Consider the following 15,805-nt stretch of genomic DNA (forward strand, 5'->3'; position numbering starts at 1 on the left):
ACTATTGACAGCTCCTTACGCTGGACGAAGCAGGTGAACGGAACCATTGCTAAAGGGAAGAAATCGCTAAATTTGCTCAGACAAGTCAGTGGCAAAGCATGGGACTGTAATGCACGATCCATGCTCACTCTGCACAGAGCTCTTATTCTATCTCGGATTCTGTATGCGACGCCGTACGTTGACCTGTCGCCAACACAATGCCTGAACCTCGAGCGTCTCCATCGAGCCGGTATACGAACAGCGCTTGGTCTACCCAGCTTCTCCAGCATTACCTATACCTATCTGGAGTCAAAGGAAAAGCCCGTCAGCGTCCATTCAAAACTCAGAGGGCTCCAGTTCATAGACAACGCAACACTTCTGGGCAAGAAACAACTCCTCACCGGTCTTCAAGACAACCTCACCACGTCCCTAGGCCGCCTGGCTAGGTCGCACGCCAATTGCCCCCTACCGTACGACAAATGTACCCCACGACCTGCTACTCCATGGCGTGAAGTAGTGCCCAACATCTCGTTACACATTCCAGGGTTAAGAAAGAAGGGCGAATCCAGCTCACTGGAAGCCAAGGCAGCTGCTGAGGTCCTAATTAGTGACACTTTTCACGCTCACACTCTGGTGTTCACAGACGGCTCTGTTGACGCAGAATGTATTGGAGCGCTACTTTCTCCTTTTATATCCCATCAGTAAATGTGGCATGGCAAGGAAAATCAGTTCGATACCCAATATGCTCTACGACGGCTAAGCTTCTGGCAATATTACATGCAGCAGCTGCAGTACAGGTCAAGGGAATCACCAAGGCTGTCACCCTCACGGACTCGCGTAGCGCTCTGCAAATGGTGATGAACCCCACATGCAATAGCATTCTAGCCCGCTGTATCCGAACGTCATGTGCCCAACACAAGACAATCGGTGGAGACATCTCCCTGCAATAGATCCCCTCCCACGTCGGCATTAGTGGCAACGAACAAGCGGACCAACTAGCATCTGCGGCACACCACAGCACTGGCCCTATAGTTTGCCAACCCCGGGAGACAGCGACAGAAAATTAGTCATCAATGAGATAGTTCTTATGCAGCACCCTGGGATCCGGGACATCCTGGCAAATCATCGGCTTGATCTCCTGCAGAAAGGACTTTCCCGCAGTACACAAACTCTGCTCTTCAGGTTGCGAACAAGAAGCGCTTCCACTAAATCACAATTATTCAAGATTGGCTCTCTAGACAACGCAAACTGCATACATTGTCAGCAAATTGAAACTATTGAGCACATCCTACTGCATTGCTGTGCATATGCTGCGGTGAGGGAGAAATACCTTGGCCATTGCAGGAACTGTATGGTGGATGATGTCCTACATACCAAAGGCTCTTTCGCGGCTAAATAATTCGAATCGTCTCCTAAATAATTCGCGAACGGGTGCACCAATCGACGATCTTTCTTTTTTACAGGTATCTGTGCGATACCACAAGCTGCGCACCGTGTGAATGAGTGGCAGGCGCTCATTATTTAAATAAAAATTAAAATGAGTTTCGTAAAAAACAACTTCTAAAGCAGGGCACTGTCGGCATTAAAATAGGTACTACCCCTTTTGGGACCTTCAGTGGACACCTTTTAGAGAAAAATCTGCCACCGAAGCGGGTCATTTGTTGCTGTAATTAATTGGTTTCGGTTTACATGTTTTGTGGGGGCTTGTCGCAGTGAAGCGCAAAAGGACGTAATTCATTGGTGAATAAGGGAATGGAAGAGCGTCCTTTTGCGCTTCACTGCGACCAGCCGCGACAAAAATATGTAAACCGAAACCAATTAATTACTGCAACAAATGACCCGCTTCGGTGGCAGATTTTTCTCTAAAAGGTGTCCACTGAAGGTCCCAAAAGGGGTAGTACCCATTTCAATGCCGATAGCGCCCTGCTTTAGAAGTTACGTTTTTTTACGAATCTCATTTGAATTTTTATTTAAATAATGAGCGCCTCCAACTCATTCACACGGTGCGCAACTTGTAGGTGGTATCGGACAGATACTTGTAAAAAAGAAAGTTCGTCGATTGGTGCACCTGTTCGCGAATTATTTAGCGTGGGGATTGAACTGAAACACCCGGTATATACAGGGTGTCCACGCTAAGTGTGAACAGATTTTAAAAAAATATAACACTTTTTCCAAGATGAAATCAATTGCAATATAGCATATGCTAAAGGGCACTCCCTAGCAGGGCATTAGCAAAGTCCGAAGGCAATGTCTTAATTAACTTTCATTAATTAACTTTTTAATTATAAAAGCTACAAAGTTGTCCAAATGAGAACATCTGTTCCTTTCGGTCACCTGGTATCGTAGCCGTTTTCAGAACAAAAATCCGTTCGATAGATCGCCCGCAAAAAATTCGTGAAGGAACGCCATTTTTTCTTTATTTTGTTCATTGCGCTTCTTAGAAGACGCGTCCTTCTTTCACCCCCGATGTGAGAGGGAGAAAGAGCACACTATCGTCTCTCGCGTCCTGGAAAAAGATTAAAAGGAAACAGAAAATGCAACCCAAGATAAGGCCAGTTCCGATAGAGTCACCCGATACATTTGTTTTTGTTTTGTTTCCGCAAGTTAAAGCTCATCTTCGACGCATGAGGCGGCACTGTGCTCCTTCCCCCTCTCCCGTTGGGGATGAAGGAAATACGCGTCTTCTAAGAAGCGCAATGAACAAAATAAAGAAAAAAATGGCGTTCCTTCACGAATTTTTCGAGGGCGATCTATCGAACGGATTTTTGTTCTGAAAACGGCTACGATATCAGGTGACCGAAAGGAACAGATGTTCTCATTGGGACAACTTTGTAGCTTTTATAATTAAAAAAGTTAATTAATGAAAGTTAATTAAGAGATTGCCTTTGGACTTTGCTAATGCCCTGCTCGGGAGTGCCCTTCAGCTAATGCTATATTGCAATTCATTTCATCTTGGAAAAAGTGTTATATATACTTTAAAAAAATCTGTTCACACTTAGCGTGGACACCCTGTATATATATATATATACTATAATGATGTCGGAAGAAGGTTTCGCGGTGTTCTTTTTCTCTGCGCACGTACGCTAATAGCTGCAACTAGGAACACAAAAACGCAAGGAAAGACCAAAATGGTGACATGACATTGAAATGTATGCCGCAACATTCTCACGCCGGCGTTGCGTTTGCGTTGCCGCGCAACGCGAACGCCTTGAACATTTCACCCGAGAGGCACATCCAACCCTGGTACAAACCAGACCTGCAGGGCCTCTTTCTCAATCGGAACAGTATATCAGCCTCTTTTGAAATTAGATTCACCGCCAACCTCGTAGATATGGCGGAACGTGCTACGAAATTGGAGCGGCTCTCCACTTCGCAAGAACCTCCGCTGCCTTATCACCCCTCTCTGCAGCAGTTCGACACGGAACACTATGCTAATTAGAGCAGATCATTTATGTAGGGGGCGCTAATCCTCGCTGACTGCTACGGAGACCAGCAGACCAAAAAGGATGTTTAAGGAATGCGTTGCGGACATTGTGCAGGACTGTATAAACTGACGGGTGAATTTGGAAGACGTCGCCAAGGGATGTCACACTGGGTCGGGATGACATTGTGCCTGTCGAAGTGTCGTCGTAGGAGATGACGAATGCAACGCCGGGAGTGGCTGGGTTGTGTTTTGTGATGGTAATTCGGCAACGTTATTTCGGCTCAGAGAAGAATGGTAATCAATAATATGATGATGGCGCAATGATAAGCTGTTCGAAAAAGGCAAACTTGGCGTACGCCCACGCGTCGGTGATGTCTGGTGCCACTCTCTTCAATCTTCATCCCTCCGTTGCTGTTCAGCATTCTGTTGTGAGGTGCTATTAACCACACAGTCCTAATATAGCTGTTCCATCAAAACCTCATTACTACGACCGGAAAATTACTGCCTCGTCCAATCTTGCAGCGTGGATGATTGGCTGCTGTGGCGTAAAGAGCCTCGCTTTTAATGTTCCTCCAGTACTTGCTGATGACCAGCTGTTACACAGTGAGCCTCACAACACGGAAGACGATGCCGTTTGCTTTTCTTTTTTTTGTTTAAATAGAGCGATGGTGACTGCGTCCCTCTGGCGTCATCCCCTGTGGCTACACTCTAAATCCGGCACCCGATATGTACCGCATGAAAGAGGACCCGCACATGGGCCAATCGGTACACATGAGGTACAGTCCTCAACCAGCAGGTACAGTTCGCGACTACTGCGAAATTCAAACGGTATAAGGGCTCCGAGACCCATCCGTACCGGCTAGGTACCTTTCAAACGCGGTCTATTGCAGCTGTACCTCATGTGTACCGCGTGTTTCCGGCGCATGAGTACGAACGCCTTCTCACGATATCCATGCGCTGCAAAAATATTTCGCGTGATTCCGAATACCAGTCAATAAATTTCCTTATGCAGCAGTGCCGTAATGGTTCAGCACTATCATTCTATCAAAGAAGTGCAATAACTAGAACCCGTGACAGTGAGGATCGCACGTTTGGAAAGAACGCGTTTCTTGCAACCGCTGCAAATCAGTTTGCTTTGAAACGTCAGGGAGCGAGGACGAGTCTGCTCGGTCTTCGAAGAAATTCGTTCGACGCTTTCAAGATATGAGTCATTAAAGGTGCGTATTATATCTTTGAAGTAATTAGTCGTCTGCACGACGCATTTTCGTTCATCTTCGCTCTTATTCACAGTGGTCCTGATCACTGGCAGGCTGGACACAACGACTGTGGGACGGAGACAACGAACTTTGTGCGTCATGCACGGACGTTGTTGCGTGAATTAGAGGAGCCTAGATTGCAGTTTACACCTGGATTACACAAGCAAGTAGGCATTTTTTTCAGGCAAGCTATTTCGGTTGTTGGATTTTTTTTTACATTGTATTTTCTCCTAGGTTACGTCCAGGCGATGTCGTAAATGGGTAAGTCAATCGTCTGCTGTGGTTGGTGTTATGTTCTGCGGAAGAAACGGAAGTTGGGGAAGAACAGCAATCCAAAGGTGTGGAAAAGATAAAGAAGAGTGACCACAGAGCAGCTGCAATGGTGAAGGAGAGATGCAGTGGTCATCGTCATCCATATACGTTGTGCCCCGTGTGTTCGGCGTTTGTGCATCATGACAACGCACGCTGGCGATGGACAAGCATCACCCCTGAAATGGATATAATTTTGAATAAAGGTATTTGTTTGTTATATTTGTCGTGCAGCGTAGCTTCCTGGGACTGTTAATATATCGTGGAGGATGGGAACCACCCCGACGGATAGGTCTAAATATCGCTGCGCGCTATCCGTTACATGTACCGCATGTGATGGTGCATGTACCTCTTAATTTTAAGAGGTACATAAAAAATGAACCTCTTGGCCAAGCGGAACTTAACCGTTACATATGCGTTACCTGATTTAGAGTGTAGAATGTGTTGAAGGTCTTTACCTCACTAGCTACGTCTCGTGGATTTTTTGTCGATTAATCTCGTGTGCTGCACTAGCACGGGTTAACCAGCAATATCAAAATTATCCCACTGCTTTAATTTCATTATACGAGGGTAACTCAAACGAAAACCGCAATGAAATTTGTAGTAACCGGGGGTATTACATGGGGGTACTATATGAGAGGAGTGAGGGCCTGCCTTGTCATGCTGAAGAGGAACACCGCTGGTTGACAACCGTCGGCGTATCGGGTGAGTATACGAGGCGAGCCTGTCTCGTGTGGACTCCCGAGCCTTCGACATCGCGAAACTGTTAGGTCCTCAGTCGTCCAAGGAGCTTAGGGCACTTGAAGATTTTCTACGTACAACTGGGCTTATGGACATTCTGACTTGCTCAGTGTGTGTGCTATGTGTGCCACCAGTGATTCCGCTTCTTGTCTGACATTTTACACTCACTCGGTTGGAACTTTTGAACTACATGTTGCAACTCCATCACTTTAGCCCGTTCATCTGCTTTGCTATTCACCATGTGTAGCAGTCTTGGGTAGCCAGTTCGACTTTGTCTCGACACCAAGCACTGGGGTAGAGTATCGCCTGTTGCGATGAAACTCCCCACTCTCCAAGGCCGAAAATAAAGTTGTTGTTGTTGTCTCGACTCACATCCCTATTTTTTCTCTGTACCACGTCACCACGATAGGGCTCGCAGTATGTCTCGTTGGTGAGTGTGCTGTCTTTCTCCACGAAGTGCAAGGTTGTCATTGTGTTCTGGAACCACAAAATGTCAGGAGGGTCTTCCCTGAAGGTGTGCCAGGACAAGCACTAAAACCTCATCAGTCTCCTCTTCCTTGCTGCGTAGCAAGGAACAGGAGACTAATGAGATTTTAGTGCTTGTCCTGGCAGACCTTCAGGGAAGACCCCGCTTGTTGTTGCATTGTTGCTTCCAGTCCCGGCAATAGGAAATTAAAAGAAAAACGCGCACAAAAAGCCTGTCCCTCTAGTCTTCCGGATACAGACTGTCGGTGACGTCATCCAAGTACGTACTCGATAACTGCCTATAAAGGGACGCTGTTCACGCTCCAATAACGTCACGAAGAAAGAGGGCGCCATCAATCGAGGCGCGTGCTCGTTCTGGAGTCGATGCCGGTTTAATGAGTTTCCGAGGAACGCTCCGAGAATGCGACTTGTTGTCAAAATTGGATTCTTGGAATAAGTGGCTTGGGTAATTGCGCGCTTTGCACGCAGGTGTCACGCAGGGGGATGGAGGGCACGGTTAAATGGGCGTCTGAACGGGAAAGACTTGCTGCTTCGTTGCTTTTGAAGTTGCGCTGAGTGCCGGTACTTGTGTGCGGTTGCGGTCCGGTAGCTTGCATCCCGGGGTAAAAGAACGGACGGACTGTTCGGGATGAATCCCAGAATAACTGTTCCGGCGCGATTCAATTCTGCGCACCAGCAATAACTGGGGACTGTACCGGCACCGTCAATGTGACTTCTTTTGTATGGGGGCTATATATATGTGGTCACTGTGGTGGCATATAAGGCTCTAGTATAGGACAGACACTAAGCGTTGTTACAGTGAAAATCTTCTTGCAACATATGATTTCAAAAGAATACAGTCTTGCGCCTTAAAAGCACACTCTTAAAAATGAGGGGGGGGGGGGGGGTGATGGCAGGATAGGCTCGCCGTTGTTGGCCACACAGAAGTGGGCGTCGTCACGACTATAGCCAAAAAAAGAAAAGGAAAACGCATAGCAAAACAAAACACAAAGGAAGGACGGACGGATGGAGGATAGAGGAGGTTGAAGGATGGGGATGCGGTGAGGTGCACGAGTTCATCTGGGAGAGTACAGTATTAGATGGGTCGATCAGCAAGGCCTGTCTTCAGCAGGAAGAGAATGAGGTTTCTTGCTTTGGCGGAACGTTCGGCAGAAGAACCAGCGGGGTAGAGGATGTCTGCTAGCGAGCCCGAGGTGGAGCGTTCTCGCCCCTGATTTGTTGAAAACGGGAGGAGGAGCCTATTTTGTGCCGTGCATAATGGGACGCCACAAAATAGGCTCCTCCTCCCGTTTTCAACAAATCTAGGGCGAGAACGTTGTCATTCGGGGTGACGGTTGGCTAGGAGCGTGCAATGTGGTGAAGTTCATTTTTAAGAGTGCACGCCCAAGTACCCTACGCCGACTCATTTCGTTGCATGCCACACTCTTAAAAGAACTTCACCGCATAGCACGCTCCTAGCCCACCATCATCTCGTTATCTGCCCTGATTTGTTGAAAACGGGGGGCGTACGCCTTTTTTGTGACAATTATGAACAGCATAAGCGTCACAAAAAAAGGAGTACGACTCGTTTACGCCTCGTGTACGCCCGTTTTCAACAAATCAGGGCTGATAACGACATCATTCGATATGATAGGTGACTAGGAGAGTGCTATGCAGTGAAGTTCACTTTTAGAAGCGCATATCATTCCAGAAGGTCCGGCTTCCAGATTTCTTGAAGGTAGCCCGTATACCCCCTATAAGCGTCTTTGGTTTAGTGGTTATGACCGTCAATTGAAACAGTCACGGCCAGGATACACCCTTTACAGTCAACGTTTTCACCTTCGCATACGTGCGAACCAACCCGACGATCGAAGCCCGAAGTAGCCGGACGTTCGGATCAAAAGGGCTCTCAGCAGGTCTTTGGGCGGCCTCTTGTCTGTCCCAAAACCAGCCAAAGTTTTGGCAGCCATTAGCCGAGGCCGCCTGAACCACAACCGTCCGACTGGTGCTTCCCAGAGCAGGAGTGTTACGCTGGACTTTTTAAGCGGGTGCAGCTACGAGAGGTGACTTGGGAAGCTGGGAGCGGTTCGGTTGCACGTTGTTACACCACGACAAGACATTGCCTCAGTGGCGTTCATGCAACGTTGTAAACAGAATTATTCTGCCATAGTTGCAAATAAACTCTCGCACGCAAACCGCTCTCGCCCCCAATTGGTGGTGAGCAGCAGGATCAATTTATCCGAGTCCTGAAAAGATGACAGGGACCGACGTATCCAAAGTCGATCATCGTCGAGGACCCATGGTGTCATGTATATATTTCTACTCCACCATGCAGGGAAGACGTGCCGCAAAATACAGTGGCGTACGCACCATACCAGCTTGCCGCAACATCTCTGCGACATGATGATCTCCGCAGTTTATCGCTATATGCCGAAAATCTGAGGAACTGCAGTGAGTTTCATGATGTATGCAGTAAACTCCTGCATACTCGTGATCAAGGGTGCTACTTATGTTCCCAATGGGATATCTTCAACTATCTTTTCCCAAAAGACTGCATATGGTTCATTAGCCAATACTTCTAACCAGTCGTCCTCGCCAGTCCCGTTTCCACCGTCCTATCAAGAATCGCCTTCATTCCTCCTCGCAACTGGGAGTCGGTGAAGAGTGAATGTCCTTACCGTGGTCTTCTCCAGGCATCGGAGCAAATGATGATGTTGGAGCTCGAAGATATCCTCCGGTCCGTCGTCGACGTCTTGGCCGCTCTCTTGAGCAGCCAGTTTGGCTTCGACGGCTTTCTTCTTGCTCACGAAGGCTGCCCCGCTTGTCGCCTTTGCGATGCGGATTCTCGCCATTCGTGCTTTCTGCAACAAGATAAGCAAAACGCATTACATTCAGTGCAACAGTACCGTGCGATTCCTGTTCCATGCCCGTATACCGCCCCCGCATAGCACACTGAAGGCAAACCATTGCACGGAATGACACCTTTATGACTGTTGATTTGTTGAAAACGGGAGGCGTACGCCTTTTTTCTGACACTTATTGCAGTTACGTTAATTGTCACAAAAGGCGTACACCCCCCGCGCTTTCCACAAATCAACAGTGGTAAAGGCACACTGTCAGAACAGAACTTCACCACATAGCACGCTCCTGGCCAACTACCATTCCGAATGATATAATTCTGTGTCCTGATTCGTCCAAAACAAAGGTAGGCGCCTAACTGGGACATGAATAATGTGTCCCAGATAGGCGCCTCCTCCCATTTTGTACAAATCAGGACAAAGTATGATACCATTCGTAATGATGGTTGGCTACGAGCGTGCTATGTGGTGAAGTTCTGTTTTAACAGTGTATCATTACGTGCAATGGTTAGCCTTCAGCGTGCTATGCGGAGAAGTTATGTTCTAAGAGTGGCAGGTGATCCACAATACAATGCGGTTCTGATATGTAATATTTGGACTCAAAACATTACACATAATTACATAGGTCAAAGAGAGAAGATAATTACATAAGTACCGCTAAGTCTCATAGATCAACAAAATGCTTTGTTGAAGATAGACTAAATTAAAGCATGGGTACGATATCCGTTCTGTATTTCTAAAATACACGGTATTCACATAATACAAAAAACAAGACGAAAAGAATTTGACGTGCCAATGCCCTTGCGGCCGTCATAGTGAGCACACGAAACAATTAGAGGACCCGCACAGTAATTTACTCATGTGCATGATGATAACGATCATTGTACGAGAATTGGGACATCAAATTTCAAGGCGATATAACTTCATAGGGCAGCCACGTTTAGGCCTGTCCGTAGCTTTATAGGTCAATGTGACCTGTAACGTGATACTGTCACGTGTCACGACCACGGGATCGTCATACTACCTTTTCAGTACGTTGAAATTGTGCAACCGCCACAGCAACAATGCAAAAAGAAACAAGATTTTACAAAACATCAATAGGTATTCAGTGAAAATTTCATAGGGGCTCAGATGCGTTTGGCAGAGTATCGTCAAAGATGCATCCTTTCTTTTTCATCTTGTTCTTCATATTATGCCAAGCCAGCATATTTTTGCAATACGGGACAAAAGGGTTTGTTCGAAAGGTTGTCCCGCGGACTTGACTAAAGTATCGAAGATACATGCATCTCTCTATAGCAGGCTTCGTCGCAGCATTGTCTTACGATGGATGCCGTGACATAGTCACTGTGGTAGCACGAGTCCTAGAGATTGAATACGGTGAGTCGACATATTTTGTTACCCTTTAGCGGACAGTTCACGGCTCTGCGTTAAAGGTATACGGGATGTTTCAGTTAAATACCCGGGCTAAATAATTCGCGAACGGGTGCACCAATCGACGAACTTTCTTTTTTACAAGTATCTGTCCGATACCACCTACAAGCTGCGCCCCGTGTGAATGAGTGGGAGGCGCTCCACGGTGCCTTTAAGTTGTGGTCACCACCAAGCGGTCCGTAGGACTCAGGTGGAAAAGGCAAAGCGTGTACCACATTCTATCAGCGGTAAGAATAAACGCACGAATCACTGGCCCCATTATGCAGGAACTTCTACTCAGCTTACAATGCAACGGCACAAGCCCTGCCCATAACGAAAGCCCGACATTATGGACGCCAAGAAAAACGCACACGCGGACGAGGTCTCAGACACGAACAAGGTCTTGTTCGTGTGCGTTTTGCTTGTTGTCTCTATAGTCTCGGGTCTTTCATTATGGATCTTTGTCACCAGCCCGCTTGCTTTGTGACCGTTCTGTCGGTGACAGGGTTCGTTGCACGTCGCAGCGCTTAGTGGGGCCTACTGATAGCTTCGAATTGCTCACTGGGACTTCGACAGCTTTACTAATTAACTCTATGTATCATATGTGAACGAAGAAAAGGAGAAATGACGGACTAAGCTTTTTCCTTATCGGGGTTTCGTTGTCCACTCTAAACCGTGTGTAACAAACATCTTTTTTGATAGCTTCCCTGAGTCATACGCCTTACGGAAGCTATCAAAAGAGCACTAAAGCATATGCTAAATAAGATGATGTGTGCAAAAATATATGAAATTCAATTTCGAAAGAAAGGTATAGTGCTAAAATAAGAAGAAAATGTCAATATTATAGACAGCACAATTTCATTTTTCGTATCCTTATGTAATCTAATCTTATAGGCAGAGTGCAAGGTTGAGGAGTTTCGTGCGCCTGATCAGAAGCAGATCCACCCTAGCGGCGCTTGGGTGAGATACATGGAAATAGCTTTTGGGCTCCGTCCCTCGTGTAGGCGAGTAGTATACGTGTCCCAACTAACACGAGTGGCGTAGCCTAAACACTCTTTCCCAAGCGCCGCTAGGGTGGGTGTGCTTCAATTCGGGATCATGAAACGGCGTATATTGCTAATTATGTTTCGAGCTGTACCAAGTAAAAAAACAAAAACAAAAACTGTGTATAGCGTGCTGGGAGACACATGTTACTCGAGTTCATTTACCGTCTTTGATTCGAAACGCTTCAATTTGCTGCACATTCTCGCATTTTCGTTGTCACACTAGTATTTATATGCAACAATTATTTCAAATGCGCTGGAATGCTGCCAGTTCTGGTGGTTGAAAGCGAATGCGGAACAAATATGCTTGAAAACTTTATCTTTTGAATTACCAACTGCAGGATGGGACAAGCGCAATGCCTGCCCACATCACATCTCAGAAAGAGTACTGGCATCGCCTTAAAATCGAAGAGCAGGCATGCACTACTTTGTCTCGCTCCACGGAGATCATTAGAACGGCGATCTGAAGGGACCCTATCGTTCTGAGCTTCTTGGCTCTGTTCGGCACAGAATAGGGATTTTGGCACAGCGTAGGCACTTTGCCCTGAGAGCATTCACTGACCTTCTGAGCTTTTCTCTTGTCAGCCCGCTGACTTTGATGGTATATCCTGGAGAAGTTGGAGACAATGACAGGTACAGGAAGGGCGATCACAAGCACTCCACTTAGGGAGCAAACACCGCCCACAATTTTGCCGGTGATGGTGTCAGGTACCATGTCCCCGTATCTGCAGATAGAGAGGAACAGAGAACACACAGTTAGAGCGGAGGCTACAGGACATTTCTCATAGAGGCATGCGTATTGGTTATGTTGGTACCACAAGGGGGGTGGGGGTGGATATATATATATTGACAAAAACAACACAAAACAAAACAAGGACGACAAGGTCAGAAAAACGGAGTCAGCTACAGGAGTTATATGATCAATGCTGTACAACCAACCAGAAGCGTTCTTAGTCTCTGCGTCTGCACTCTTAAAAATGAACTTCACCACATAGCACGCTCCTAGCCAACCATCATCCCGAATGACAACGTTCTCGCCCCTGATTTGTTGAAAACGGGAGGCGGAGCATATTCTGTGCCGTGCATAATGCTACAAAATAGGCTCCGCCTCCCGTTTTCAATAAATCTACACTCTTAAAAACGAACTTCACCACATAGCACGCAACTAGCCAACCATCACCTCGAATGATACCGTTATCTGTCCTGATTTGTTGGAAACGGGAGGCGTACGCCTTTTCTGTGACACTTATGCTGTTCATAATTGTCACAGAAAAGGCGTACGCCTCCCGTTTTCAACAAATTAGGGCAGATAACGATATCATTTGAGGTGATGGTTGGGTAGGAGCGTGCTATGTGGTGAAGTTCATTTTTAAGAGTGTAGGGCGAGAACGTCGTCATTCGCAATGATGGTTAGCTAGGAGCGTGCTATGAGGTGAAGTCCATTTTTAACAGTGTGGTTCTTACTCGAATATCGCCAAAATGATGGCAATACGTTGGATCGAGGTGAAAACCTCGGCTGCAACTAAAAACAGGAGGTGGTGGTGATGGTGGCGATACCGAAAAACAGTGCTTCACCGCATAGCACACTCCGAGCCAACCATCATCCCAAATGATAGCCTTCTCCCTTGATTTGATGAAAATGGGGGGGCGTACTCCATTTTTGTGGCTGCCACGGGGAAACATCCCATGACATTATCACTGTTTCATCATTTATTGTTGTTGTGGCAATTATGAACTGCATAATGCCACAAAAATATGGCGTACGCCCCCCACTCCGCCCCCCCCCCCCCGTTTTCAGCAAATCATGGGGAACAATGATGTCACTTGGAATAATGGTTGGCTAGGAGAGTGCTATGCGGTGGAGTTCATTTGTGGGGTTCTCGCAGAAGAATGAGGACGGACTACAACAGCCGTTGTCGGTGGGCGAAAGAAGAATGTTTAATAGACGATTTCAGAAATTGCATGGATGGCCCCCCAGAGAGCGCCGTGTTGCGAAAGCGCAACAGGCAGGCGAGCACGAATGTAAACCATTTCCCACGACGCATTGCTCGATGCGCGTGACTTGGGCGACGGAGGGCCCCCGTGCGGAGCACAAGGGCAATATCTGAAATCGCCTATTCCTGCGTGAGGCAAGAGAGCGTGGCGTGGGCGGATTGTAGTGTCGTTGTTGTCGTCGCACTACACATTTTTAACGGCGAATTCGGGCGGTCATTTCGTGGCAACTTTTTTTGCCAGATCCCGAACAGTGATGTTCGCTTGGTCAAAGCGAAGCAATCTCGCATGTGCGCGTGGCGCTTTCCGAGCGCCCAGAATTTGCCAGCTAGCACTTTTTTCGCCCGGGCTCGAATCAGCCGAGAAGGGGGCTGTCCAACTATATCCGGTGTCGTCACATCCGCACAGCACGGTGGCGAGTGCCCTCATTGGCCCGCACGTCGAAGTTCACGTGGTTTAGCAGACGACGACACCCGGAGACGGGTGACCGCGATGCCCCTGATCCAAGTGACTAAGACCGCTAGGTTCCTGGCGCTCATGTTCGGGTGGCAAGGGTCACGTGATCCAGCTCGGGCGCCGACCTAGCAATTTCCGAGCGCTAGGCCGTGTCGCCATCAAATGACCACCCGAATTCGGCATACGGGTGTGGTTGGGAGAACGTTTCCTTTACTTCCCTGGGATAAAAGAAACACGATAAGTATTGTACCTCTTACGTGCTAGTAAAAGGCAGTAATAAGTAGTCCACTTTAAAAACACGTCTCAGAATATGTAAGGATAGCAAAGCAGATTTCTAAAACACGGAAATATTACATCAAGGGAAAGAAATAAGGACCTTGTTATACAGGATGTTTTTTTTTTTCTTTTTATATACGTTACAATTGTTTTAGAAAAAGAAGTGAGAGCAGCACTGATGTTGTTTTTCGCGGGCGTATTAAGTGGCCAGGCGGACGTCCTGTGGAGCATGTAATTACTGGACAACTCATTACCTAAAATTCGCTAATTAGCTTTTTAATTAAATGATATCGAAAAAATTCGAGACAGCAGAATTGGAGGTGGCCATTATTTGAATCCACCCTCTTTCTCCAAAATCCTGAAACAAGCATGTGCTTTGATATACCTAGTGGATACAGTGAGTGAAGAGCGTCCTTGTGCGCTTCACCGCGGCCAGCCGCGACAAAAGTGTGTACACCGAAACCAATTAATTACTGCAACAAATGAGCCGCTTCGGTGGCAGATTTTTCTCTAAAAGGTGTCCACTGAAGGTCCCAAAAAGGGTAGAGCCGATTTTAATGCAGACGGCACTCTCTTTAAAAGTTATGTTTTTCACGAAACTCATTTGAATTTTTATTTAAATAAATGAGATTTTTTAGATTACGTCTTTGCGTACCTAAGCGATAGGCTATTGGTTCTGCGCAATGCGCCAAGCTCTCTTTATGTTTTGCGCGTGCTCAGAACACTTTACATGCTATCCTTTACATGCGCAAATGTGGTAGCGCACGATGCACTAAAACACATGCTTACTGCAATGGACATCTTGGTTCAAGTTCAGTGCATGTCTCTGTGCGTCGTCCTTTCACATTTATTTTATCCCAGCACCGAGGTTTTCTTATCGATTAAAGGAAAATGATGGCAATACTCATTGCAAAATTACCCTTAGGCCTTTTACAACCTTTTACAACATGATTTCCTCCTTATGCTCCATTTTCTTTCTCAAAGGCCAAGAACCCCCACACAATTGCAGAAGCAAAACAAACGAACATTCATCCCTTCGTAGACAGACCCATCCACTAAACACAACCCAAAAGAAATTCCATGTCACCGAACGTCGCGCATTTTCGAATACCATCAAAACGGTTCAAAAAAAGAAAAAAAAAAAAAAAAAAAAGACGCGACGCGAAAACAAAACCGAAACGACAAATAACCGTAGAGCAGCATCAATGTTGGCAGCCCAACAAGTAACATTCCTCCGTTATTTTTCCTCCATTCAGCGAAAGAGACAAACGATGCGCTTTTTCGGTGACGAATGATGAAGAGGTGGTAGACAGAGGGCGTCCTTTTCCCACAGGGGGATGATACCATTCGATGGTTCTCGGAAATGGGGAGATGCGGGAAAAAAAGGGAAAGCAACCGTTCCCTATCATCCAGCTCGCAAATCATAAACACGTAAGGGAAGCTGTGGTTGGATGCAGGAAGGGAAGAAAAAGGAATGCGTCGATGGTTGCTAACGCGTTCGTGATGCAAAATACGAAGCGCGTGCGGGAAAAATGGAGCTCGAAAAATTAGTAGAGCACGCGCGCGGAAATGTTTCTGTAGATGTCTGACACGTGC

The 15,805-nt window shown here is 46.8% G+C and overlaps 1 protein-coding gene across 1 annotated transcript in view; it reads right to left on the reverse strand.

The window, feature by feature from the left end:
• LOC135388330 (potassium voltage-gated channel protein Shal-like) overlaps positions 1 to 15,805 on the reverse strand; it is a 447,190-nt gene that overhangs the window by 76,063 nt on the left and 355,322 nt on the right. Inside the window, exons 2-3 of the mRNA XM_064617811.1 lie at positions 12,048 to 12,210; positions 8,853 to 9,035 (exon numbers count right to left, since the gene is read on the reverse strand). Coding sequence (XP_064473881.1) covers positions 8,853 to 9,035; positions 12,048 to 12,210 — 346 coding nt within the window. The remainder of the gene's footprint in view (positions 1 to 8,852; positions 9,036 to 12,047; positions 12,211 to 15,805) is intronic.

Source organism: Ornithodoros turicata, chromosome 3, assembly GCF_037126465.1.
Source record: "Ornithodoros turicata isolate Travis chromosome 3, ASM3712646v1, whole genome shotgun sequence".
Taxonomy (NCBI): domain Eukaryota; kingdom Metazoa; phylum Arthropoda; class Arachnida; order Ixodida; family Argasidae; genus Ornithodoros; species Ornithodoros turicata.